Below are 25,658 nucleotides of genomic sequence, written 5' to 3'. Positions count from 1 at the left end.
TCCTCAGTAAGACAACGAATAAAGCATTTACTCACCTGCTTTGACCTTGGCTTTCTTTCAGCCTGCATACTGTTGCTAATACCTTTTAAAATAATAATAAGAGCTCACATTTTTTGAAGTATAAATATTTATCAAGGATAGTGCTTTGTAAGAGGTGTATTACCTCTCAGTTTTTTAAATGAGGAAATTGAGGCTCAGGGTGGTAAGGAAACTTGCCCATTAATGGCAGAGCTGGATCTGAACCCAGGTCTGTCTGGCCAAAGCCCATGATCCATCATATTTGACAACTTGCCCTTCAGGCTCTGAAATGTATCTTTGTTTTCATTTGTATGCAACACAGTCCTGTATATTTGCCTAGTGTTTTATTGTTTGCAAAGTGCTTTTTAAAAATGATCACTTAATCCTCTAACATATGACACAGAATCTTGCAAGTCACCACTATACAATAATTGTTGATTTGTATTTAGTTATTTTTAGAAGGCCATATAAAGGGAACAATGTTGAGTAATTGAGAAAATGAATCATTTATAGAACTATTACATGGAGGGATGGAGAAGAGAAAGAGCTTATTAAAATTGTACAAAGCGTATTTAAAAAGGAATGGCATTTTCCTATGCATTATGGAAAATGTTTTCTAGAAATAAAATGTATTAAAAAAGAATAATCAGTAATTAAAAATAATAAGAATCCGGTAATTAAGAAAGTCAGATGTGCTGACACGATGAGTCTTTACGCAGCATATCAGTAGTCTTGGAAAGCCTGATGTAGCAACTGATGAGAAAGGGCAAAAGTACTGAGGCAGATCCCGAGGGGAGAGTTAAATAAAGATACACAGAATACTAACTGTTGGCTCTTTGGTGAGTCTCTCCTCGTCAGTACTGAAAAGTTTGAACGCTAAACAAGTTAAATGCTGGGAGCTATGGCAACTTTTTCCCTATTGTTTTCTGTATCGTTCTGCTCATCCTGCCTCATCGAAGTAAAGAAGTGACAGGAAAATCTGGCCTAAGTAGAAATTTCATCTCCCCGGCAACCTGTCAGTCTGTTTTCTTGCAGGATGGGCTCATGCTCAGGATTTAGGGTACCAGGACAGTGAAAGTCGGCATTCGTCTTTGATGTTTATGTGTCTAGTATTGGTTTACAGGCTTCAGTTCAAATTACCCCGTTAAGAAAGTTGACCTAAATTTTGCTTGGTTAGAAGAGGCTGTAAATACCTACCTTATCTTCATTGTGTTTTAGTGAGTAGATTGATGGATTCATTTCTGTGACTTGCTCCTTACCCAGATGTAGTTCGTGGCTCCCCTTGCCATTATCTGACCGGTCCCCTCCTCCCCAACTGGGTTCAGTGGCAGGTGTTGCAAAACGCATTTGATTTACAGTTCATCGTTCTGTGTTAGAAATAGTTATTTTTTAAATCAGAGCGTCACTTAGAATACGTTTCTTATTTAATAACCAGCCATATATCCTGTTTTTCTTTTAATGTGTTCTCAGAAACTAGTTACTGAGAATAGCTCATTACTTTTATAATTCTTTCTCCGCAGGCTGCTTTGTACCGCCTCAGTGGCGACTGGAATCCCTTACACATTGATCCTAACTTCGCTGGTTTCGCAGGTGAGTTGCTCATGATATGTACCAATGAAAACGACTAGCTTTGGTCATCTAAGTAACACTTAGAGACATTGCTACTTAGGAGAGCTAGTTTGAGTAATATTTTAAAAATAACCCTCTCCTAACACATTGATGCTAAGGATGGGGAAGGGCAGGATACAGGGTTCAGAGGATGGTGTGCTTGGAGTTCATAATTCAGATTGTGGAGGACGGAAGCTAGTGCAGAGTTTCGATCGGATTGCGTGGGCGGGTGTCTGAGTTCTCCTGACAGGCAAGGACGTTGGAGGTGAGAGCAAGGGACTGAGAGGTGACAGAAGGATCATCTGATACTGAAATCAATATGGATGATTTCATGGTTATAGCCCCAGCTAAACAGAACAATTCTTTGTGTTCCCACATCTCTAACATGCATTCCTTTCTTGTTTCTTCTCTGTTTGTTTATTTCATAGTTTTCCCCCCGGAGGTATTTTTTACAACTCTTTTCCACGTTTCTTAAAATAGATGGTATAATTCATCTGAGTGCCGTTTGAAATCCTGAATTAATTATCCTTGGCTTTTAAACAGGATATGTGCCTCTGTCTGACCAAATTCTCTTTCTTTTTTTTTAGGTTTCGACAAGCCCATATTACATGGATTATGTACATTTGGATTTTCTGCCAGGCATGTTTTACAGCAGTATGCAGACAATGATGTGTCGAGATTCAAGGCAATTAAGGTATGTGTGTATTATTGTGTAATTTGAACATTAGTTCCTTTTTTATTTTTGGAGAAGGAAAGGAGTTTTAGTGACTTCTTTTAATATAGGTACTGTACTGAAACAATACACATTTCTGTTATTTCACTGACTTGGCAATCAGCATGTGTTCGTATTGTAGCTATAAATACCTTTCACACTTGCACCATGAGGATATCGTATGCAATTATAATTTCAACAGATTAATTGGATTGCTTCATAAATTAATCGGGAGCATACACATGTCAGCCTATAGGCATTAACAGAAACTTGAGATTTACTTTTTTTTTCACTCTTTTGTAATTTGCCCTAACTTAATTAAAAATGTTAAGTGGCTGCATTTGAACTCTCAGAAACATACACCAGTGTCAGCATGATGGCTGCTTACTGATTTTCACATTTTCATCCCTTATAAATTACAAAAAACCCCTATCTCTGCACACAGTACCTTTGCGGAGGTGTACGTCAAAAGACAGACGCTGAAAATAACGTTTAAGATGGTGTCAAATAGCTCCAGAAGCTTCTGTCGATTTGTGCTCTATGAGGCAGTGAAAATGCATTTTCTGCTGTGTTGCCTGTAATAACACTGATTATTTTCATGGTTTTCACTTTATTATAACTACTTGTATTATTACGTAATCCTGTGTACACAGAGCAAATACAGTGGTAGAGAAAATGATGAAATAAGAAGTGGCATTATTTTGTCCTGCACGCCATCCCAGATCTTATTCCCCAGATGTACTTGGTACCACTTTCAGCTGCATCCTTTACGTTGTCCTGGGGGGACCTGTATCACTCTCCTTAACATGATGGTGCTTCTGTTTCTTGCTTTGTCAAGATTAAAGACTAGTTATGGACTCTTTATTTTGAAAGATAAACTAGCTAATACAAACTATATCCATTGTCTAATTTTATCATACTACTATTTGTGTTCCTTTATGAGTTTAAATGTATTTAAACCTGTTTTCTTCCTTTTATGTTCTCTAACATCCATCTGAATTTCTGTCCCCCTCAAGTAGGAAGGTTTCATTTTAAAACATGTGTAACCCTCAAACTCATTTCTTTTAAAGGTTCGTTTCGCAAAACCAGTGTATCCAGGACAGACTCTACAAACTGAGATGTGGAAGGAAGGAAATAGAATCCATTTCCAAACCAAGGTATGAGTCATGTAGTTAGAGGTTCCTTGTTTTGTTACCTGCCTCACTACACCCTGTAACCCTGGTCCATCCTACAGCGTTCTTTCAGTGAATACTGGGGGTATGACGGAAAACCTAGAAGGTTTTTTTTTAATCAATGGTACCTTTTAATTGAAAATAAGATGGCTTTGTACCTTTTTTTAAATTTTGTTTTACTTTTTACTAAATTGGTGCCTGTATGTAGGAATGGCACAGCTGTTCGGAAAACCCAACCAACCCTATCTTTTTGGCTCAACCAGTCAACCAAGTCATTGTCAAAATATAATCTTCAGAATATTAAAGGCATGACTCTCACACAGATATAAAATGAAAATACGACAGAACTCTGTTTAATTGCTTAATGAGGGAGCTGGCTAGTTGATAAAACTGGTTCGGAAGAGAATTAGAGCAACAGTGTCTGGCCCACCAGGACCCACTGCCAAATAATCTTGCTGGATTAGACGCAAAGCTAATGAATGTCCTACAGAACAGTAAAACCATACCCTTTATGGTTATGTTTTCTACTGCACAGGAATCATGTGTATCTTGATCACACCAGAATCCAGAAAGTAACACCTTATGTCACAGAGGTTGGGCCTAATTAAGAGTAGGTGACAAGACAAAAAATAACTATGTCTCCCTAAAGAGCTAAGTAAAGTTTGGGTGAGGCTGTTAGCAGTGTTCCAGTAAAATACTAAAAGGCCATGCAATCATCCCTTTATTTGTAAGATTTTTAAAGATAATTTTTATCAACATGGTTGACCAGGCTAGTACTTTTTTTGGCCGATCATTTTGTACTTGTTAAAAATCAGATGGTGTGTGTTGAGCCATGTAGACACCACCATGAATAATAATAGTAGCTATTAAATACCTCTGAGCAGGCTGTACTATTGTCTCTAATATGCCCAAGAACTCTCCATTCGCTGGAAGAAAATCTAGGTTCAGGGCTCTTAAATACTTGCTCACGGTCACACAGAAAGTGGTCAAGCTGGGTGACACACCCAGGTCTTCCTGGCTCAAAGCCCCAATCCCAGAGCCCTCGCTCTTCTTACTGTATCACAGTTTCTTTCGTCAAGAAATAACTATAGACGTCAGCTTTATGTGGCTGCCTTACTCCCCATTAATTCCTGCGGCTTGCAGTGTCACTTTCCTGCTTAATTTGTGTATACCCTTCATTTCCCGTGGCCTCCTGTCCTCTCCTCTCGGCTTCCTTTCAAGCTCTCCCTTGCCCTGAGAGGCGGCCCCTTACCACTCACTCCGTTTCCTGCCCCCACAGACTCACATATGGCCTTTCTCTGAAATCCTCTTGCAGTTAATATTTGTGCCACCTCTTCTGGAGCCTTCCTATCTTCTAATTATTTTGAGTAAGTTTTATTTTTTGAGTAAGATGATGAAATCTACAAGCGGTCAGGTCTGTGACCACTTTACGGGTTTTTATTTTCCTCAGTTGCAGTAATGAACAGCATAGAAATCAACTCCATGGATACAGACTTAAAGGGCTGAGAAATAATTTAATAGCTAAATAGAATACCTTCTTGCCATTTTGATAAATTCTAAGCATATCTTCCTCTCTTTTCACTGTATTTGCCTCCCCCGCCCAGTGATTAGAGGTACTCTTTGCTATTAGTTATAGATAGGAATCCTCCTTTCCTTCCTTCCCTCCTTCCTTCATGTTGTATTTTAAGAAATATTTTTTTTTTTGGTATTTTAAGAAATATTTTAAACGAATGTTCCAAAGTGACATGCTTGGCTTGGTTGCAAGAAAGTAATTTACTAAAGTGTATTTTGTTCATAAATTGTCTCTTTCCATGCTTTGCACTGGAATATAATTAGAAATAAATAATTAGAAATAAATTATAATAATTAGAATTATTTCTAATATATAATTAGAAATAAAATGAACAAATTGAAAGATCTTTTTTCTGAAGTACAATGGCGAGTGGTCAAGGGAGAATGATCTCAAGTGTTAAAAATCAGTTTTAATAAATGCTGCGTTAATTTTTAGACCCGGTCCTCCCCATTTTTAGCAATGCCATAGTTTTATGAAAGAGTAGCCATTGGAATAATTTTAGATGAAGGATTAGGGATTCGAATTAGAGTTCCTTTCATGAGTATTTTGATGAAAGTCTAAGCATTTAGTTTATGCTATGTACCCTTCCTATTTGAAATGAGAATTAGAATTGTTACTTAAAAAGGATCACTGTGGTCTGTTCCAGAGGATTTTATTCTCTCTGAATAGAACAAATGCACTTTGAGCATCACTACTTCATGTGGATACTCGCCATGCCTTGTACTGTTTATAAGAATTCAGCAGTTCTCACCCTGGCTCCCCATGAGACACACTTATGTTTAAAAAACAATTTCCCCAAATACCAATGCCAAGGGTCCACCCCAGGGCATTTAAATTAGAATTTTTGGAGATGGGACCTCATCATATGTATATTTTAAAAGGGCACCAGTTGATTCTACAGTTAGGGTTAATAACAGTTGTATTAAAACAGCAAGCCTTAGTGTTTATTCATCTTGACATTTAATTTATAAACTTGATTTAATTTGGATTCTTATTTTCTTATTCTTATGAGGAAAAATTGTCATTTTCTTTTAAATGACTGTGTACTGTTTCACAACGATACTGTGTTTTCATTGGAATCATCAGAGTGAACTGGTTTTTTTCCCTCTTAAATCTTAAGATCGAAGAAACTGGAGACGTTGTCATTTCAAATGCATATGTGGATCTCATACCAACATCTGATACTTCAGCGAAGACACCCTCTGAGGTGGGTTATCAAAACTGGTAGCCAAGTCATTTCCTGATTGATGAATTTCAGTTAAGATTACTTTTAGAATGTTCAGGCTGCTTTAGAAAATTAAGAGCTGTGAAAGATTCTTAGTTCTTGAAGGACGTTAATCCAAAACTGCTTCAGGTAAAAGGAATATTTTGACAACTTAGGAATTTCTTAAACATTTTTTAAGGGAGATACTGGGGTGGCTTTCAAGAGAAAATAATTAATTTTCTAGTTTTGCAGTAACTGAATCAGTCATTTAATGCGAAATCTTTTTTTTTTTTAAAGATTTTATTTATTTGTCAGAGAGAGAGAGAAAGCAAGAGCGCAAGCAGGGGGAGCGGCAAGCAGAGGGAGAAGCAGGCTCCCTGTTGAGCGAGAAGCCCAGAGTGGGACTCGATCCCGGGACCCCGGGATCATAACCTGAGCTGAAGGCAGATACTTAACCAACTGAGCCACCCAGGCGTCCCAGTTGTTTAATGAGAAATCTTAAGCTAACAATATTTTGGAGAAAAATAGAGGAAAAAGTTAACTATCCTGTACCTTTGCTTGATTTAAAGATTTGTGTAAAGCTGTGTATGCAAATATAAAAACAATAGCATGGGGCGGCTGGGTGGCTCAGTTGGTTAAGCGTTGCCTTCACCTCGGGTCATGATCCCGGAGTCCCGGGATCTAGTCCTGCATCGGGCTCCCTGCTGAGCAGGGAGTCTGCTCCTCCCTCTGACCCTACCCCCTCTTGTGCTCTCTCTCTCAAATAAATAAAAAAATAACAAAATAAAAACAATAGTATGTATTATTTATTAAAACATTTCTGTTATTCTCTGTTAACATGAGGCTTTTAATATAAATGTTTAGCCTCGGGCTTCAGAAGAGTAACTTTGTAGTATTGAGGTGCTCAGACCCATGATCTTTAATTGTCTGTCGTAAACTACATCATCACATAAAGGCCTGGAGATTAAGATCCCTTAAGAAGAATCTAAGATCAGGGCGCCTGGGTGGCTCAGTTGGTTAAGCCACTGCCTTCGGCCCAGGTCATGATCCTGGAGTCCCTGGATCGAGTCCCGCATCGGGCTCCCTGCTCAGCAGGGAGTCTGCTTCTCCCTCTGACCCTCCCCCCTCTCATGTGCTCTCTCTCTCTCTCTCTCTCAAATAAATAAAATCTTTAAAAAAAAAAAAAAAAAAAAGAAGAAGAATCTAAGATCAAAAACTTGAGAAGTGTTAGAGCTACAAGGAGATGCGGGCTTCACATAACTTAATCCCATTTTACAAAGAAAGAAACGAGACCACAGAGGCTGATTGATTTGTCCAGTATCTTCCTGCTCACGTTAGGACGTAGGTTGTATAGCTCCTAGGGTTCTCTTAAAATATTATTTCTGAATGCTGATAAAAGTAAAATCCTCTTACTAAGACTGAGGTCATGGATGACATGAATAAACATAAGAAGAGTGGGAAAGGAGCCTGGTGTGAAAAAAATGAGTTTGCCTTATTTATGCAGATTTTTAAAAAAAAATCACTTTATTGCACATACATTTTATAATCATTTTCCCCCTTGAGTCATTCTTATAAAACTTTTCAAGTTGCATTTTTTCTTTTTGCTAGGGTGGGAAGCTCCAGAGCACCCTGGTATTTGAGGAGATAGGTCGCCGCCTGAAGGATATCGGGCATGAGGTGGCGGAGAAAGTAAATGCCGTATTTGAGTGGCATATCACTAAAGGTGGACACACTGCAGCCAAGTGGAGTAAGTCCTGTCCCCGACTTTATACTGTTCTGAGGTGACTCTTAGTAAGTAGAGATAAAGTATCCTTCTTAACATTAAAGCCTGTCTCTTTGAAGGTGGCTCAACCCCACCCACCTGCGTACCTTCTCGTGGGAAATACCAGGCTTCAGGCACTCGAAGATGTGTGTTTTTCTGAGATGCAAAAGAATCCATTAAAATGAAAATACCTATTTTAAAGATTACATTGTAATACCTGAAATTAGTACTTTGAAACAGTCATGTTAGCTATATGCTTTTTTTTTTTTTGGGTTTCCTTTTTTTAAATTTTAAGTTCAGTTAATTAACAATATAGTGTATTATTAGTTTCAGAGGTAGAGTTCAGTGATTCATCAGGTGCGTACAACACCCAGTGCTCATTCCATCACGTGCCCTCCTTCCTGCCTACCACCCAGTCACCGCCCTGCCCCCGCCCCCTCCCCTCCAGCAAGCCTCAGTTTCTTCCCTGTGCTTAAGAAGTCTCTTACGGTTTGTCTCCCTCTCTGGTTTCATCTTGTTTTATTCTTCCCAGGTTTTTTTTACTAACCAGAATCATGCTGCATGTATGCTCTTTTAATCTTTAAATGCCCCTTACACAGAAAGCCAATTCATCAGGTCAAATGAAATATTTTTAGGTCATTGTATTTTGAGACTTTCTTTTTTTTTTTTTTTTTTTTTAAGATTTTATTTATTTATTTGAGAGAGAGAATGAGATAGAGAGAGAGAGCATGAGAGAAGGGAGGGTCAGAGGGAGAAGCAGACTCCCTGCTGAGCAGGGAGCCCGATGCGGGACTCGATCCTGGAACTCCAGGAACATGACCTGAGCTGAAGGCAGTCGCTTAACCAACTGAGCCACCCAGGTGCCCTATTTTGAGACTTTCAAAATTGCTTTCTTCATCCCACAACCTTAATAATTTGAATTATCACCTTAATTATCAGAATGCTATTTAGACTGCCTATTTGAGTGCCTTGGAAATCCATGTGTTTTATTCCTCACTACAATTAAAGATCGCTATAAATGCTCCCTTAGAGCAAAAAATTAAAATACATCTCTGAGTCAACGGAAACTTTTTGAAATAGTCTTCTGTTTGTTATGTATTCCTAGAAAAACATTTTTGAAGTTTTGTTAAACCAATTTTGGATCAATATTAACAACCTTCTTTTTAATATGACAATTGTGGTTTCTGTTAAGCAGTGTATGTTGATGGCCTAAAATTGGATAAAGGTATAAAGAAGAAAATAATGATCTATCTAATTCCACTACCCACAGTTCACATTTTGAGGTTTGTTCTTCTGGAGACCCTGTGCTTCTAGGAAGTTAGCTCAAAAGGAGCGGGGGATAAGGCAGAAATGTTAATAGGAATTTAATCCCCCAAATTTCAAAGCGTCTAATTTTTTTCTCAGGAATTTCATAGACTAACACTGTGTGTGCAGGTTTTATCACGTGCCTTTCTTTGTTCTTTCTGTCCTTCCTTTTTTCTATCTTTCCATGATGGAATTCAGCTTCTTCCCTAGGGATGAACGTATATTGGAAGTTGAGTGACAAATACAAAGCACGGGATTTTTGAAGATACTGGTAGAGGAGAGGAGTGAGGTCTGATCTGTACGAGTGAGAGAAGGTGCTAGAACCATGTGTGTCACGGGCGGCAGACCAGAAGCCTGTGGGGACTGGCACAGGGTACATGTGGTGCCCTCGTGGCAAACAGGGTAACTTCCTTCAGCTTAGTGGCTAACTCAGATTTCCCCCCTTGTCTTGGTGACACTTGCCTTGTAGGCAGTATTAGAAAATGTGCTTTTACAAGTGACCTTTAATTAACTTAGGAGAAGGGTTTTTCCTGACATTTCCACTGGACAGATGGGAATATCGATATCCTGTTAATAACTACTTATTACTGATATGCCTGGTGGCTTTTGCTTGTCTTAGCATCTCTTCTCTGCGGCCTTGGTTATTGAAGCTCATTGTCACGTGGGGTCTGAAAGCTTTCTCTGAAAGGGTTCACCGTTTCCTTTGGTCGTCGGCCTGCCTGTCGTTTGATTCTCAGCCGTGTTGTAAGTGTCTTCGCTTGGGGCTGTTGTTTTCTCCCGGGCTTTGTGTCGGACACCGTGGCTGGCAGAAGTAGAAGTGTCCAGGCCGCCAGGCTTGCGGTATCTTGGAGAACGATGCCACGTTGGCATCTCTCTTCTTCGTCTTGGCGCTTATTGACGTGAAATTGAGGACTGAATGCTTTGATCTAGGGAATAGATAGCATTTCTTTTTCACGATCAGTTTTAAAAATCACTTTAATAACAAATATTTTGTGTTTTATGGATTTATTTATTTGAGAGAGAGAGAGCGTGCGAGCGCACGCACAAGCCGGGGGAGGGGCAGAGGGAAGAGAGAGAAATCCTCAAGCAGACTTCTGGCCGAGTGTGGAGCCAGAACCGGGGCTGGATCCCAGGACCCTGAGGTCACGCCCTGAGCCGAAATCAAGAGTCGGGCGTTCAACCGACTGAGCCACCCAGGAGCCCCCCAATATTTTGTATTTTCAATTGCTCTTAGTTATCCCAGCCTGGCTCACTTCTTGGCAGGCTGGAACTGGTTACAGAGACGAGGCTGAAGCTCCTCAGTTCACCTTGGCTGGGCTGAAGTGTCCCTGGAGTTGCACAGGGGACTGACTGCACAAGTCTCAAAACCAAGGGGTTTGGGCTTAGTGGCCTAGGAGGTGCATTCTAGCCCACAGATCTTCCCCTCTGTCCCCCACCATGCCATCCAGACACCACCACCGCCCCCAGATCTCTGGGGCAGCATATGTGTTTGGGGGCGGGGAGAGTACAGAGTCTTTTTTTTTTTTAAGATTTATTTATTAATTTTAGAAAGGACAGGGGAGGGGCAGAGGGAGACCCAGAGTCCCAAGCAGACTCCCCGCTGAGCACGGAGCCCCACATGGGGCTCAATCTCACGACCCTGAGATCATGACCTGAGCTGAAACCAAGAGTCCCACACTTAACTGACTGCGCCATGCAGGTGCCCCAAGGAGTTTAAAACCAGATTAGTGTCAATCTAGGGAGAGTTAGGTGAGTTCTGGTGTCAGTGCTGGGTCAGGGTCGGTTTGGGCTGTGGAGGAGGAGTCGTACCTGTACCTTTGAGGTTAGGCCCCTCCCAGGCCTGTTCTGCACGGTCAGCCAGGCGCAGGAGGGCGAAGGCCAGTGTGTTCTCTGCCTCGCCGGGCTGAGATGACCGGAGAGAGGCTGGACAGCCTGTCCTTTCCTTTCTCGTGGGCCGAGAGTGCAGAACAGAGCGATGCAGGCTCTGGATCTGCCTAAGAAGCCAGAAGCAGGGTCTTGGTGAGGAACTTAGGGGAAGGAAGCCATATCTTGGAATGCTCACTGCACCTTCCTATTCTACCTCTGGAGACAATGTTTTGTTTACAAAGTATCGTTTTAGAGTTATTAAAAATGTTCTGATCCACACATAGTGCTTCTTTACATAGAAATCAAGATAGAAGCCTATTTTCCTCATTTCACCGTTACTATTATATTACTATATAATGTATAATATATAATTACTATATAGTGTGTAAAGTAGTATTATATAACATGTAACAATATAATATCAAGGACATATGATCTTGTTATCTCTGTCTTTTTATTACTCTAAAATGTAATTGAAAGCCTTGCCATGTTGGAACACCTTTTTCAAAGATGCTATGGCTTCAGGTATTTTACCCTTTTGAATAAAGGTTATCCTTTGGCTTTTTACTTTCCTGGGGATTCTTTGATTAGGTTGCAAAGGTGCAGATGGACCATCAGCTGGAGAAATAAATCTCTGAATTTCCTTTGAACAGTCTGTTGCTTGTCACGGTTCTCTTACTGTGTTACGATCATTTATAATTATATGTCTCCTCCCATTTGACCTTGGGTTTCAGCCTGAGAAAGAGCTGCAGATTAGTTTTTTATTGCTAGCTTCTGGTCCAGCCCGTAACACAGCAGCCTCTTTCCGTGTATGCTGAATACGTGCTAAAAGCCAGGTAGAATGTGTCATCTTAGATGGAATCATATGTCAGCTTAAAAAAAAAAAAAGGGTTGAAATTAGTGCCTTTCCCTATCTTAAAACAATAATGTGTTGTGTGGATATTTTCTATTTAATATGAGTGAAACCTTTTATAAATATGCAGTGTAGCTTACAGTATTTATTACTGTTAATTTCTAAAGCCAGCCAAAAGTTTTGTTCTGGTAAACCCTTTGGATCTCATTCTGTTGTTCTGAGCAGCAGGTACAATTCAGAGGACAGGAAGGCAGAAAGAAGGTAAAGAATCAGAGGCTGCATGTGGCCCAAAGAACGGCCTGCTCCTGAAAATGAAAACACAGCTGCCGCTTTCAGCAACTCCAGAAACCAAAAAGTCTAAACATGGAATGGTTTTTGGTTTTTGGTTTTTGGTTTTTTCCTTCTAACTCACTGATGGCAAAGCCTGGCTGGAACTTAAGTGATGCAAATGACTGTCCTTATCTCTCACCCTGCGAAAGAGTTGAGTACAGAAATCCTGTGTTTGTTTATAGAGTGTGGCATCATTGGAACTCTTCCGTACTCTGGGATACATGTCTTATGCACCGTCTTTCCTTCCCAAAATCTGAAAAATTCTGATTTCTAGAACACATCTGGCCCGAAGGAGTCCAAATAGGGAACCTCCTCACATCTATAAATAACCCTGAACAGGATTGATAAGAGACATGGAAAAGGTGTTGTCGGCTTTCACAGAATGGGAGGATTGGTTCATTCAAGTAATAATCGAGTGTTTACCATGTGCTAAGTTCTCTGCTAGGTTGCAGATTACAAATATGAAAAGATAGGCTTTTTTTTTTTTTTTTTTGGTCAGCCTGAATAACTCTTAGAGGCAGTATGCAGGAAAGTGTGAATACAGAGGTTGAAGAAACAAGGTTTGTTGCATTGCAGATGAAAGGGAAGGAAGACCTAAATTGAGGTCATGGCAAGAATGGAGAGAGGAGGGCCTCTGTGGATAATGGTTAAGAAGAAATGACCACCTTGGCTACCGATGATGTCTGAAAAACAAGAGGCATGAGACAGGGTCAAAACTAATGCCCAAGTTTGGAGCCCTTAGGGTGGGAATGTTGACTCCATTGCTAGATTCGTGAAACATGGGCAAGGAGACGGGTTCAGGGAGCAGGTGATAAGCCAGGTGTGTTTGTGCTTACCTGTAGCAGACTGAGATCTGGACTAGGGGCTGGGAACAGTGGGCTTGGAACGTGGGATAGACTCTGGGCCGGGACAGATACTTGGAAACCATGCTTGTGGAAATGGTAGTTGGAACTCAGAGCATTAGCTTTGCTGTTGGGCGTCATGGCCGGCAGGAAGAAAATGGAGGGAAGTTCCTGTTGATCCTACGAGAGTATCTGCTCCCAGCTCATGGCTCCAGCATTCCCATTTGTCTCTAAATAAAGTGATCATCTTAGAATGTGGCCCACGAATCTTAAATATGCAATTTATTGTAACTTTAGGCATGAATATTACCCCATCTCCAAGTAAGAATCTTTTTGTTGTTTTGATTGTATCCAGTGGCTATAAAATAGCCCTACAACTGAAACTTTTGATGAAGACAGCTTTATTTTCGTGTAGTAATGATACAGTGCTGCCGTGTGAAAATATGTTCCATTTTCCTTCGGATGATAGGTTTAAGCTGGTTGGCATTGAACAATTTGGTTGTTTTTTTCCCCTCACGGAAATTGAGTTTCTTTTCATGATTTGTAGTCTTTTCCATTGTAGGAACATAATTGGAATTGGCATTTATATAGCAAGGTTATAGACATACTATGCAGTATTGCTTGACTGTTGCTAGTTAAGTAATGAGGTTATTTGGGTCTAAAAAAAATACATACTGAAATTAATTGTGTAGAGCCAAGTCTACATACTTGGACCAGACCCAGGCATCCGTTATGCATTATGTGACAATGACTGGACGAAGATGTTCTTTAAATGTTAGAGGTCATTTGTTTTGGATCTTGGAGATTGGCCAGAATGTGGAAAGATTTATTCAGATTTGGCAACGGGCGTTCTTTTAAGAGCAGAATACATTCACCCTGGAGGACACACCAGTTGGTCATTAGAACCCATTATTAGCTCCTGGGTCAGTGCTCATCTTCTAGCGGTCAAACCAGTTCGCCTTTTAGGGTTTCTCAGCTGTGCTAGAAACTAGATCTTAAGGAGGCTGGTTCCACATTTTGGATTGGGATCCAAAAGCGTCTCATGGGTTTACAGAACAGACTTGGAAGATGACCTTTGGAAAGAAATATGGTGTCCGGTCAGGGATGGGGACCTGTGTGTTGGAGTGGTGTCTGCTTCAGCTCCATTCCCTTAGCGGTGGTGGCTGCTTCCCCCCCGTCACAGCATAGACCCTGACTGCGTGTCCATGCGCATTCACACGCAGAATCGCTTAAAACTGGTAGGGCTTTCCATCTTGCCGTGGGTGTTATTCATCTTAATAACTTCTTTTTGTAGTTTTTTTATTTTGAAATGATTTCTGACTTACGGAAAAGTTGCAAGACTCGCCCAGAGAACTTGTATCTGTCCTTCACCCAGTTTCTCCAAATTATGATTTTATTCCATATTCTTTACTATTTTCTTTTCATCATACATCTTAGGATCATTTTTCTGAAGCATTTGAGAGTTAACTTGCAGATACAGTGTCCCTTTATCTCCAGATACTCCAGTAGCTTCTCCTAAAAGCAAAGACTTTCTGTTATCTAGTCGTAAAACCATTATCAATATTAGGAAAGTAACATTGATACAGTATTATTTAATCAACGGACCTTATTATTTCACCAGTTGTCCCACTAATGTCCTTTATAGTCAAAGAATACTAATTGTAATAATAATAACAATAATAATAGAAATGGAGAAAGAAAAAGAAAGAACTGCCTGGGGTCCAGTTTGGGATCAGATAATACATTTCGTGGTCGTTAGGTCTCTCGTTAGCCTGTTAATCTGGATGAGTTCCTCAGTCTGCCCTTGCTTTTTGGGGCCTTGACATTATTTGAAGAGTAGAGCCCAGATATTTTATAGAATGCTCCACAGTTTGTATTTATTTGCTATTTCCTCATGATTATTAGATTGAATTTTTGGCAGGAATGGCACAAAAGTATCGTGTCCTTTGTGGTGTGATTTAAAAGAAATATCTATTATTTGACTTAAGTTTTCCTTTTGTTGTTGTTACTGTTTTTTTTTTTTTTTTTTAAGAGAAGTGCTTCTTTGTGCTTTCCTAATCATCCATTAACAAATAGTTTCTAAGTACTTTCTATTCAAGGAGGTGTAGGGGATACAAACACAAAACATTCTTGTTTCAGCAAAGAATTTATCATCTTAAGGGAAGGAGTCATCAATAAAAGTAACTGCTTTCTTCTGTGGTATCCCTTTGTGATTTCTAAGGTACATATATCCCAAGAGTGTCGGAGATCCCTAAATTTCCAGATGCCCTGTTCTCACCTGACACCTCTCCCCCATTAAATGCTGTAAAGTACGACTGAAATTATTTATGTATTTATTTATTTTTTTATTTTTTTAAAGATTTTATTTATTTGACAGAGCGAGACACAGCGAGAGAGGCAACACAAGCAGGGGGAGTGGGAGAGGGAGAAGCAGGCTTCCCGCAGAGCAGGGAGCCTGATGAGGGGCTTGATCCCAGGACCCTGGGATCATGACCTGAGCTGAAGGCAGACGCTTAACAAGTGAGTCACCCAGGCGCCTCTGACTGAAATTTTAATGGACTCTTTCAGAGCCTCAATGATTATATAAATACAGAGCTAATGTCAGTCATAAAGCTTTTAAAATCATTTCTGCCAGTAGGAGAAAATACATGCAATCTGTTTCTTCATTTCAGTAAGATTAGCCATGACCATACCGTTGTCTGTAAACTCAAGGTGATAGTGGTGGGTGATGAGGCTCCAGCAAGAGCCATGTTGTAGACCATGACCTGAGCTACCATGGGATTGGCATTGCCACTCCTTTACCTCGACCTCCTGTGTGCTTGCTAAGAACCTTCCCTTTCTTCGCCCTCTTTTCTGTTACCAACCCTAGTTACTAGCTTTCCACAGAAGAGTTTTACTGCTTTGCAAGAGTCAGGGCTGGGAAGCCACACGTAGAACCAGGGAGAGTGCGAGGGCAGGCGGACAGCGATGAACCCCCATCAACTCAGAGACTCACTTGCACACGTGAGCATTAAGATGTGTGCGGTCCACCTTCATGCCTGAGCGGGTCTTGTGGACTTCAGACCTACTTGTGAAGAATTAAAATCATGAAGGTTGTCTGTTGAACACCAGAGGTTTGCTTTTTAGAGTTTAGAGGCTTTCCTTCCTCCCTTCCTTTCCTTCCCCAGCCTTCCTGGACTCGCTCCCTCTCTTTTTCTCTCTTTTCTTTCTTTTCAACTATACAAGCATTACATGAGAACACATGTGTACTAGGGAAGTGCCAGTAAGAACAGAGCCTTTGCTCTGCACGCCTGACTTTGAGTAGCTGGCATATCGTCTGACACCCATGGTGGAAACTCAGCAGTGAAGTGAGTGAACGAAGCATACAAAGCAAAAAGTTGCCCTTCTCCTTCCCAATGCAACCATGATCATCAGGTCACTACTGTTTTACCTTAGTTGGCAAAATTCTGTTCTCTCAAAGAGTTGGCGTGATTTAATTTTCTCTCTGGAGCAAGTCTCGGTTAAGCAGCATGTCACTGAGCCCTGTGGGTTTTCCTCACGCGTGTGTAGCTTCTCCTCGGCTCTCAACTCGGAGTTCTGTACAGAGTCTCAGGGCCAGCTCTTTGCTGTAGCAAGAGAGAGCGCCTTCCAGAAGCTGACGCTGGAGGAGTGGATGACTGGTCTCCATCACATGTGAGACAGTTAAAACTTTCTGACATGTCGCTTGGGCATCCAGCTGTATAAATGACCTAGAGAGAGCCATGAAGGTGGTTTTTCATAGCTTTCCCAGTTACCCAGCCTGTTTCTGGGGCACTTGATACTTCTGTCAAAAGCAGTTAAGGGAAAAGAAGCTAATTTTAATGTTTATTTGCAATAATGAGGGCAATAAATATTTTATAAATCGTAAGTGCAACAAACAACATTTTTACGAATCTGTTTTGACTGTCTTGCTATGCATGATGGAACGTTTGATGAAGGCAGGTATTTGAAAGGTGACTAGAGTGTGTGTTTCCTTCCCCCAACCCAACCCAACCAACATGCACCTGTTTTAAAATTCAGCTTTCTGGGGTGCCTGGGTGGCTCCGTCCGCTCAGTCGGTTGAGCATCCAGCTCTTGATTTCAGCTAGGTCATGGTCTCAGGGTTGTGAGATTGAGCCCTGTGCTGGGCTCCATGCCTAGCATGCTTGAGATTCTCTCTCATCCTCACCCTCTGCTCCTTCACCCCCACCCCCTGCTCACATGCTGTCTCTCTCAAAACAAATAAATAACTAAAATAAAATAAAACAGAATTGAGCTTTCCTCCTTTGTTGACTAGAGTGTCTGTATTTGAACCTAAAGGCCTTAACCATATAACCTCCAACAACTTAACTTCCTTATGTTATTCTACGTTAATTAACGTTTAAAATGTCTCTGTTCTATAAACTTCTTCACTGAGGTGAAACTATTGATCTATTTTTTTTAAGGATTTTATTTTTAAGTAATTTCTATACCCAACGTAGGGCTTGAACTCACGACCCTGAGATCAAGAGTCGCACGCTCTATGGACTGAGTCAGCCAGACTCCCTTGATTTGACTATTTTGAACAACTTCTTTATAAAAAAGTCATCTTGAAAAATAAAGGATTTTCTAAATTTTTCTAAATGACAGATAATGTATAATGTAGAAAGCACCACATGAACTTGGAAACTATAAAAATGTTCACATTTCAGTTGGTTTATTTTACTCTCCTATTGTGAAGAAAAAAAACAAACGCATTGCTCTCTTCCTACTTTTGACAGCTGTTGACCTAAAAAGTGGTTCTGGAAAAGTGTATCAAGGTCCTGCAAAAGGCTCTGCTGACGCAACCTTCACACTTTCAGATGAAGATTTCATGGACGTGGTCCTGGGCAAGCTCGACCCTCAGAAGGTAATGTCCTGACATGCCCATTCATCATCATTGCTTCCTGTTTGACCAGGCAGTTGTTAGCTGGCTCCCAAATGCTGACTTAGAAGACAAGTTCCTTACCACTGTGAAGGAGACTCGGGGGATCTCAGTATCTGGGTTGCAGATCATATATATTTTTAGTGGAGTTCCACACAACCCACTTTAAAGTGGAATTTCTTCTTCAGCATAGAGTGAAACAGTATAAAACCCACACCTAGACCTTTACATACATTCTGTCATTAGTTCGAAAGTGAAAAACCATATATTAGTAGATATTTCCTAAAATTTGAAATTCATTCCTGGTGTACAAGATTAAGAACTTGTCTTAACAATCATCATTGAAAACTGGAAATAGTAGAATAGGCCAATAAGAGCCGGTGTCTTACTTAAGGTGAGACCCTTAGAGGCCTTTCCGTGGAGAATACCGATGAGGACAAGAGTGCCCTCTCTGACCATTATTCGTGAATATCGTTCTGAAGCTTTTGGCCAATCCACAAACACACAAAATTAAAGAAACTGATGTAACAATTAGAATGGAGGAGACACCCTTGTTACTTTGAAACCCTGATTATGTAGCTAGAAATCCCAAGAGAATCAACTACTGATTCTTAAAATGAAGGACTTCGAGCCAGTGGTCGAATGCCCGATCATTATTAAAAAATCGCTTTCTCACAGCAGCAAACCCAACTAGAAGATAGCACTGGGAAAGAAGTTGTTTATAATCCCAACCCAAACTACGGAATATCGGTGACTTCCCTAAGAAGGAAAGCTTGTTTGAAGACAGCCGTGCACGTTTACAGGGAGCAGAGCCGTTTCAGTACATGGGAAAGTACAGTTTTCCCGGATTCTTAGAAGGACTAATTTAAAAAGAATTGTCAAGTAGTACAGTAGGATCTTTGACATCAGGTAGATCCGAGCTGACTCTAAGCTCTGCCACTTCCTCTCTCAGTCTCGATTTTCTCATTGGTAGAGTTACTACAATAATCGTCATAATCCCAAAGGCCGGTTATAACTCAGTCTGATAACATACACGGCACTCGGCGCCCCGTGACCTCAGTTGATCCCTTCGCAGAAACGCATTCAGCACCCACTGATTCGGGTGCTTGGTGTGGCGGAACGAGACGGTGCCCCGCCGTCTGAGCTTAGTCCTGGCGGGAGCGGGAAGGAAATCTGATTCCGGGTATGGAGAAGAAGCCGGCAGAGCAATGGGTGAGCCGGGCTTGGCCCCCTTTTTCTGTGAAGGGTCGCCTCGTGGACATCTCGGCTGTGCGGCCCGATGATCTGCGGTGCACGTGCGCAGTCCAGCCGCCGTGGAGGCAAAGCAGCCGCAGATAATAGGGAGACGGGAGGGGGCTGTGTCCCAGTAAAAGTGCACGCGCGGAAACAGGCGGCAGACCGGTTTGGCCCGCGGGCTGTGGTTGCCGGCCCCTGGATTAGAGTGTGACGGGGTAGAGGAAGGGTTTCGGACCGGCCTGTCCAGAAAGGCCCGAGAGAGCGCTGACCGCCGTGAGGGGATGAGCCGTGAGGCCGGGGAAGCCGCGTGTGGAGGCGGGAGGGCTTGCTGGAGCTGGAGCGGGCAGGAGGTCGCGTGAGCGGTGGGGGCCGAGCCGGAGGTGACGGCAGACGGGGGAAGCGCTGGTGTGCGCGGGACCTTCGGGCCACCTCGGTGGCTTCCTTCATGACTCCTGAGAATGGCTGCTCCAACAGGTGACTCATAGTTCATTCGTCTCACTTCTTATCCTTCACGCCATCCCCAGTCCGTTTTAGTCCTTATCGGCAGCCTAAAGTGTGCAACTTACAGGACATCTGTGTCCCAGCACCCTCACCGATCGTTCTGTTCACTTGGTCTCCTGTTCCTGCTCCTACGGTTAAGCTTCACAGAGGCCTCCCATTTGTTGACACAACCCTTCCGTCTTGGCTTCTCTCCCTGGTCCATTCTCGTCACAGCCCCTGGAAATACCCTCCCCTCCCTTCTCTCTCTCATCTCCCTTGCCCGAAGACTCCACCCTTTGAACCCCACTCTCTGCCATCTTTACATCCGTCCCGGAATAGGTGAATGGGGCGAAAAGCCACACATCGCGACAGATTGGCTTCCTTCGAAGTTCTGGATCCCAAGCCTCACGCAGTCTCTCCGCGCCATCCAGCGGTCTGACTCTGGTCTCCAGCCAGCTTCCAGTCCTCTTGTCTGTGATGACTCTTTCGTACTTGTCTTCTCAAAGCTCCCATGTGCCTGCCTCTCTTTCATTTTTGCCCGATGGCCTTTCTTGCTTCGTTGGAAAAAGAAGGTTTTCAGATGCAAACTTTGGCCAGTCCATCAGCAGGTCTGCTCTCGCAGCATCTGCCCATCTCCTTTTCTTCCCTTGCCTTACGTGAAGCAAGTCTCCCCCTTCCCGTCAGAGACTGGTCCCTTCTCTTCCATTCCGGTCACTAATGCTTCTCCTCTCCTCTCCTTTCCCCACAAGTCTCCCCGTCCCACTGCACCAGTCTCCTGCAGCCACAGGCGAGCTAACCTCTCGATTTTAAACCAACACCCTCTTTGGATATCCGATCCCCATCCAGTATGCCGTATCATGTTTAAAAAAACGTTAAAAAGAAACTGGTGAAACTGGTTTTAAATAATACATTTTATTTAACCCAGTACAGCTAATTATCATTTCAACCTGTATTCAGTAGAAAAGTATTGAGATATTTTGTATCCTTTTTTAAAAGATTTTATTTATTTATTTGAGTGAGAGAGGGCACAAGCAGGGGGAGGGGCAGAGGGAGAGGGAGAAGCAGGCTCCCCACTGAACAGGGAGCCCAATGCGGGGCTCGATCCCAGGACCCTGAGATCATGACCTGAGCCAAAAGCAGACGCTTAACCAACTGAGCCACCCAGGCGCCTCTTTATATCCTTTTTTAAAAACTAAATCCGGGGTCTGTTTTACACTGTTAGTGCATCTCATCCAGGACTCATCACATTTCACGTGCTAGCGGCCCCTTTGTTGGGCAGCAGAGGCTTAAACATTCGGTCTTGACTCTGCTCTTCTGCCCCCTCTTCCCTCACTTCCACATCCATTACGCCGCTGGTACTGTTCTTACAAAGCTCACCGATGACTTCCACTTTACCAGCCAATGGATATTTCTCTGTGTCTTGTTCAACCTTTGAGTAGCATTCAACTCAGTTAACCACCAACTTCTTGAAATAATTTCACTCCTTGGCTTTCTTGACGCCATTTTCACGTATTCTGTCTCTACCTTTGGCTTTTCCTAGTCTTCTTTGGTGCCTTCTTCTTCCACCCCAACTGTTAAATTTGGTGCCTCTTCTCAGGGCTCATTTCAGGGCTCTTCTGTAAATAACAGTCTTTCCCCCAGTGTGTTCATCTGTCTTGTGGTGTTTGAAGTCTCGTATATGTTGACAGCTCATAGGCCTGTGAATGCCTGACCTACTTGTCTTCTCTGCGCTCCGTAGTGATGTAAGCAACTCTGCACCTGACCTCTCTGATGCGAAGTCTTACTGGCATCTCCCACTGACTGTGTCTAAGATAGAACTCATGATTTCCTTTTCTCCCCTAGTCTTTTCCACCTCCGTAAATGGCACCACTGTCTATCTACCAGAGTTAACATGCTTGGTAACGTAAGAATTGTCTTGGCTTCTTCCTATACCTTTGTATTCTTTCTGTCCTTAATTCTGCCTGATCTTTTTCCAGAATATATCTTATGTTCATCCTTTCCTCCTCATCACTAGAGATACCACCACGATCCAAGCCCCCAAGCATCTCTGCTGGCTTTTGACAGCAGCTTCCTGGCATCCTTGCCTGTCCCCCCAGGATCCAGAGTAATCCTTTAAAAAATGTAAATTAGATTATAGGTCACCTCACCTGAAAACATCTCTAAGATTTCCTTTTGGACATGGATCGAATCCAAACTACCTATTATTGTGTCCTACCTGACGATTTTCTTGCCGGTGTTTCTAGCTTCAGCCCATACTGCTTGCCTCCCGCTTAGAGTGCTGCTTCCATTCCCGTTGTCCTTTCTCGAAAGTTCTTCCTGTCAGCGTTTATTCCTTCGGTGTCTATGCGTTTGCCTTTTCTGGAATTTGTCCCCCAGCTTTTTGTGTAGCTGACTTCAGTTCATGCCAAGTAGTTCCTTTCTGTTACAGTCTCTGAGAGCATCCCATTTTCTCCTTCATAGCATTGATAACAGGTCTTAATTACTTGTTTACATTTTATTTTTTGACTCCCCTACTATAATGTTGGCTTCATGAGAACAGAGAGCAATATCTGTTTCCTGCCGAGGATATTACCTGGTATGCTGTGGACACTCAGTAATACTTGAGTAGATTAAAGCAAGGATAAAATAAGGAACAGAAGCTCAACAACAGCAATTTAGGCCATGTAGAAACTGGAAACTTCACCATGTCAGACTCCATAAGATATTCCCATAAGCCTGGGGGAAATAATAAAGGGAACGATGATACACAGTATAGTGGTATTGATAACCTTTGCAAAATTCTGGAAAGCACTAAATATAAAAAACAGGGCAAAAGATATGAACCAGTAATTAGTAGAGAAATAGAAATGACTCACATGCCTAAGAAAAACTACTCGTTTTTCCCAGTATCCACAAAATGCAAATTAAAGGATGTCACCTTGCCTCACGTTTTCAGAGATTATGTTATAGTTGGGGTAAGAGAATTTACGTGTAGTTTCAGGGAACATAACATTTGGAAGAGTCTTTCTGGAAGGCACTGTGGCAGAGGTTCCGACTTTCTTCCTTGATGGCAACTTACGGTCTCAGTACTTTTTGCTTGGCACTCCTAGGCCAAAAGAAATACCCAGCGGTCCAATTTATTAAGTAGTTAGGTTCAAACAAAAGTTGTGTGTCACCGCTGTCACTGTATTTGCCTTGAAAATTTTAAGTATTCCTTCCCGTGCCCGTGAATTTGCTGCCCAGCCGCTGTGTGTGGTTTGGAAGCTGGTGATACTGAGCGTGGTCAGGAACCTTATTTCAGAAAGGTCCTGATTCAGTAGTTTCTTCTTTAGGAACCTGCCCTAAGGAATACAGATCTATTCTGTCACTCCGTGACAACCATCACATGTTGGTTTTGGTGGATTTACTTCAAGGAGTTAAGTGTTCTTATCTGAGGTTGCACGTCCCTCTCGGAGCTGGTACCAAGAGGGCAGGTGTCCGTACTGACCCCCCTGCGGGGCTGTGGGCACAGTGCCCGTAACTGCACAGCAAAAGCAGGTTTAGTTTTGAAGTTGCAGTCTCCCATTTGAACACCGAGCACTTGATCCCGATTGACTGAGTTCTCCTTTTATTTTTGCCGGGCTAAGAAGTTTAAGAGGTTTAAAGAGCTTTTGCTTCTCCTCTGGTTGATGAGGATCTGCTTCTAAGATTAAGTTGCTGCTCGTTGCTAAGTGCTGGCCTGGTCCCCCTTCCTGCTGGCTCGGGGGCCTGGCGTGGGTTAGGGAAGCTCTTGGACCTGAAGTTGGCCCCACTGTCCCCTGGCAGTAAACCGATGCCCAGTCTGCCCACTGCGGGCTCGTGGTTGTGCTTCTCGAGCGAGATCATATTTGTAGGGCTGCTTTGCAATGGTAAGTAGTAGTCGCCACGGCTATTATGATTTTTTTCAATCTATCTAAAAATCTTGGGGCTTCTTTTTCCCTTCGTATTCCATATACTGTTTTCTCAGCTATACAAACTGTGATGGTTTTGTTTCTCTTGAGAGGGACGTTGACACTGAGGGGGATCTTAAGCAACTTGCGCAAGCCTCTGTGTCGGGTGGGGTCCAGAGGCGATTCTGGAACCCGTGGTGTTGGACCGTGCAAGGCCTGGCTTGGTAGTAAGGACAAGTTTGGTTTGCGCCTCCTGCCTATCACACGCTAAGCTAAGCGCTTGCCACGCTAATTCATTCAGCTCCGCAGCAGAGCTGCATTATTTAGGTCCTCTTGTCATGCCTCTTGGATACGAGGAGGCCGGAGCTCAGGGAGGTGGAGGAATTTGCCCCAGCTCCCCTTGCTGGTAAGTGGCAGAGCCTGGGTCTTAACCCAGCCCTTCTGAGGCGACAGCACAGGGTCGATCCGCTACTTTGTGACGTGACCTTATTTTGTCAGTATGTGGCTTTCTGTTTCATGAAGGTGTCATAAATATTTTTACTGTTAGGAATACAGCAAAGCCTTTTATTCGTAGGGTCTCAAATTCACATTTAAGAACATGGACTGCCATCCAAGTGTGGGTTGAAGCAGAACTCACAAGTCTGTCGGTTCAGACAGATTATTCTGTGGTTTTCCAAAATACACTCCCCCCCCTTAGATATCTAGAAATATGGGTGCTATCTATAATCATTAAAGTATCGTTGTTGGATAAAAGTTGCCTTTGTTGTCCAGAGTTGTTATCTCCATTGTATTCAGTGTGACCAATGATCTTTTAAAAAAAGAAATGAAATGTAACGTGATAAAGTCTGGTAATCTTTTTTTCCTCTCTCCTTTCTAGGCATTCTTTAATGGCAGACTGAAGGCCAGAGGGAACATCATGCTGAGCCAGAAGCTCCAGATGATTCTTAAAGACTATGCCAAGCTCTGAAGGACACACTACATTATGAATAAGAATAGAAAAATTAAATACTCTCTTCACCCAGATATGCAAAACTGATTAAGCAAAAGTGATCAAAACTAAGATACAGGGAAGCTGCTTACCATTTTCAGGTTTTAGATAACTTCTGAGATTTTAATTTTTTACTAATTTTTCATGTTATCATTCTTTTTACAAGAACCTGTAAGCCAGCACATAATATCTTTCTGTTCTTAGAGCTCTATCTTCATAATAAAAAATTTTCACCCAAGTCTTTAGAATTGTGATAGCATTTATAAGTGGAAAGGAAAATTAGATGAGGAAAGGCCACTTTGAAGTCTTTTATACTTTGTTTTGTTATTTTCTGGTCTCTAACTTACTGATACCCCAGTTTTAACATGAATTGTCATACGTATTCACTTGTTTTTCATACTTTGCTGTAACAGTGTCCTGCTTTAAGGGAGGGGATGGGTCTTTATGTTCCCAAATAGTTTTCTTTCTTCTCCCCTCTGTTTTGCTGGAAATCCTTTATTTTCATATAATGCCTGTAAATACCAAACAGTTTTCTTGCTTAATCAGTAATCGCGAATCATAAAGATGTGACTAGCAAGTACTGTCGTGCTGGTATTTTCCCCACCAGGTAGCTTAGGTGATGTGTGCCGAGGAGATGCCCTTCTGACGGGTTGGCTGCAGAGGTGACCAGGAAGTGGGGTGCCGAAGTCAGGGAAGGCGTGAATGCCCCTCATAGAGCATAGCTGAGGGGCACATGTGGGGGGGGTGGGGGTGGGGGCGCTGTTATGGGCTCAGTTCCCTGGGAGACAGACTTCAAGATGGAGATCTTTGGGCAAGAACTGAATTTGGAGGTGTTCTTGGGACTGACACCTGGGGGTGGTGGTGGCACAGGGAGACATTCGGCTGTGGTGGGCTGCATGACAACGCCCTGCAGAGGGACCAT

General features: G+C 42.3%; 1 protein-coding gene across 1 annotated transcript in view; it reads left to right on the top strand.

The window, feature by feature from the left end:
- HSD17B4 (hydroxysteroid 17-beta dehydrogenase 4) overlaps positions 1-25,313 on the top strand; it is an 89,208-nt gene extending 63,895 nt beyond the window's left edge. Inside the window, exons 18-24 of the mRNA XM_078067593.1 lie at positions 1,539-1,608; positions 2,214-2,320; positions 3,409-3,495; positions 6,204-6,290; positions 7,896-8,034; positions 18,003-18,130; positions 24,626-25,313. Coding sequence (XP_077923719.1) covers positions 1,539-1,608; positions 2,214-2,320; positions 3,409-3,495; positions 6,204-6,290; positions 7,896-8,034; positions 18,003-18,130; positions 24,626-24,715 — 708 coding nt within the window. The 3' untranslated portion in view covers positions 24,716-25,313. The remainder of the gene's footprint in view (positions 1-1,538; positions 1,609-2,213; positions 2,321-3,408; positions 3,496-6,203; positions 6,291-7,895; positions 8,035-18,002; positions 18,131-24,625) is intronic.
- Positions 25,314-25,658: the final 345 nt, after the last annotated feature.

This window comes from Halichoerus grypus, chromosome 2, assembly GCF_964656455.1.
Source record: "Halichoerus grypus chromosome 2, mHalGry1.hap1.1, whole genome shotgun sequence".
Taxonomy (NCBI): domain Eukaryota; kingdom Metazoa; phylum Chordata; class Mammalia; order Carnivora; family Phocidae; genus Halichoerus; species Halichoerus grypus.
This window is presented reverse-complemented; position numbering and strand designations above follow the sequence as displayed.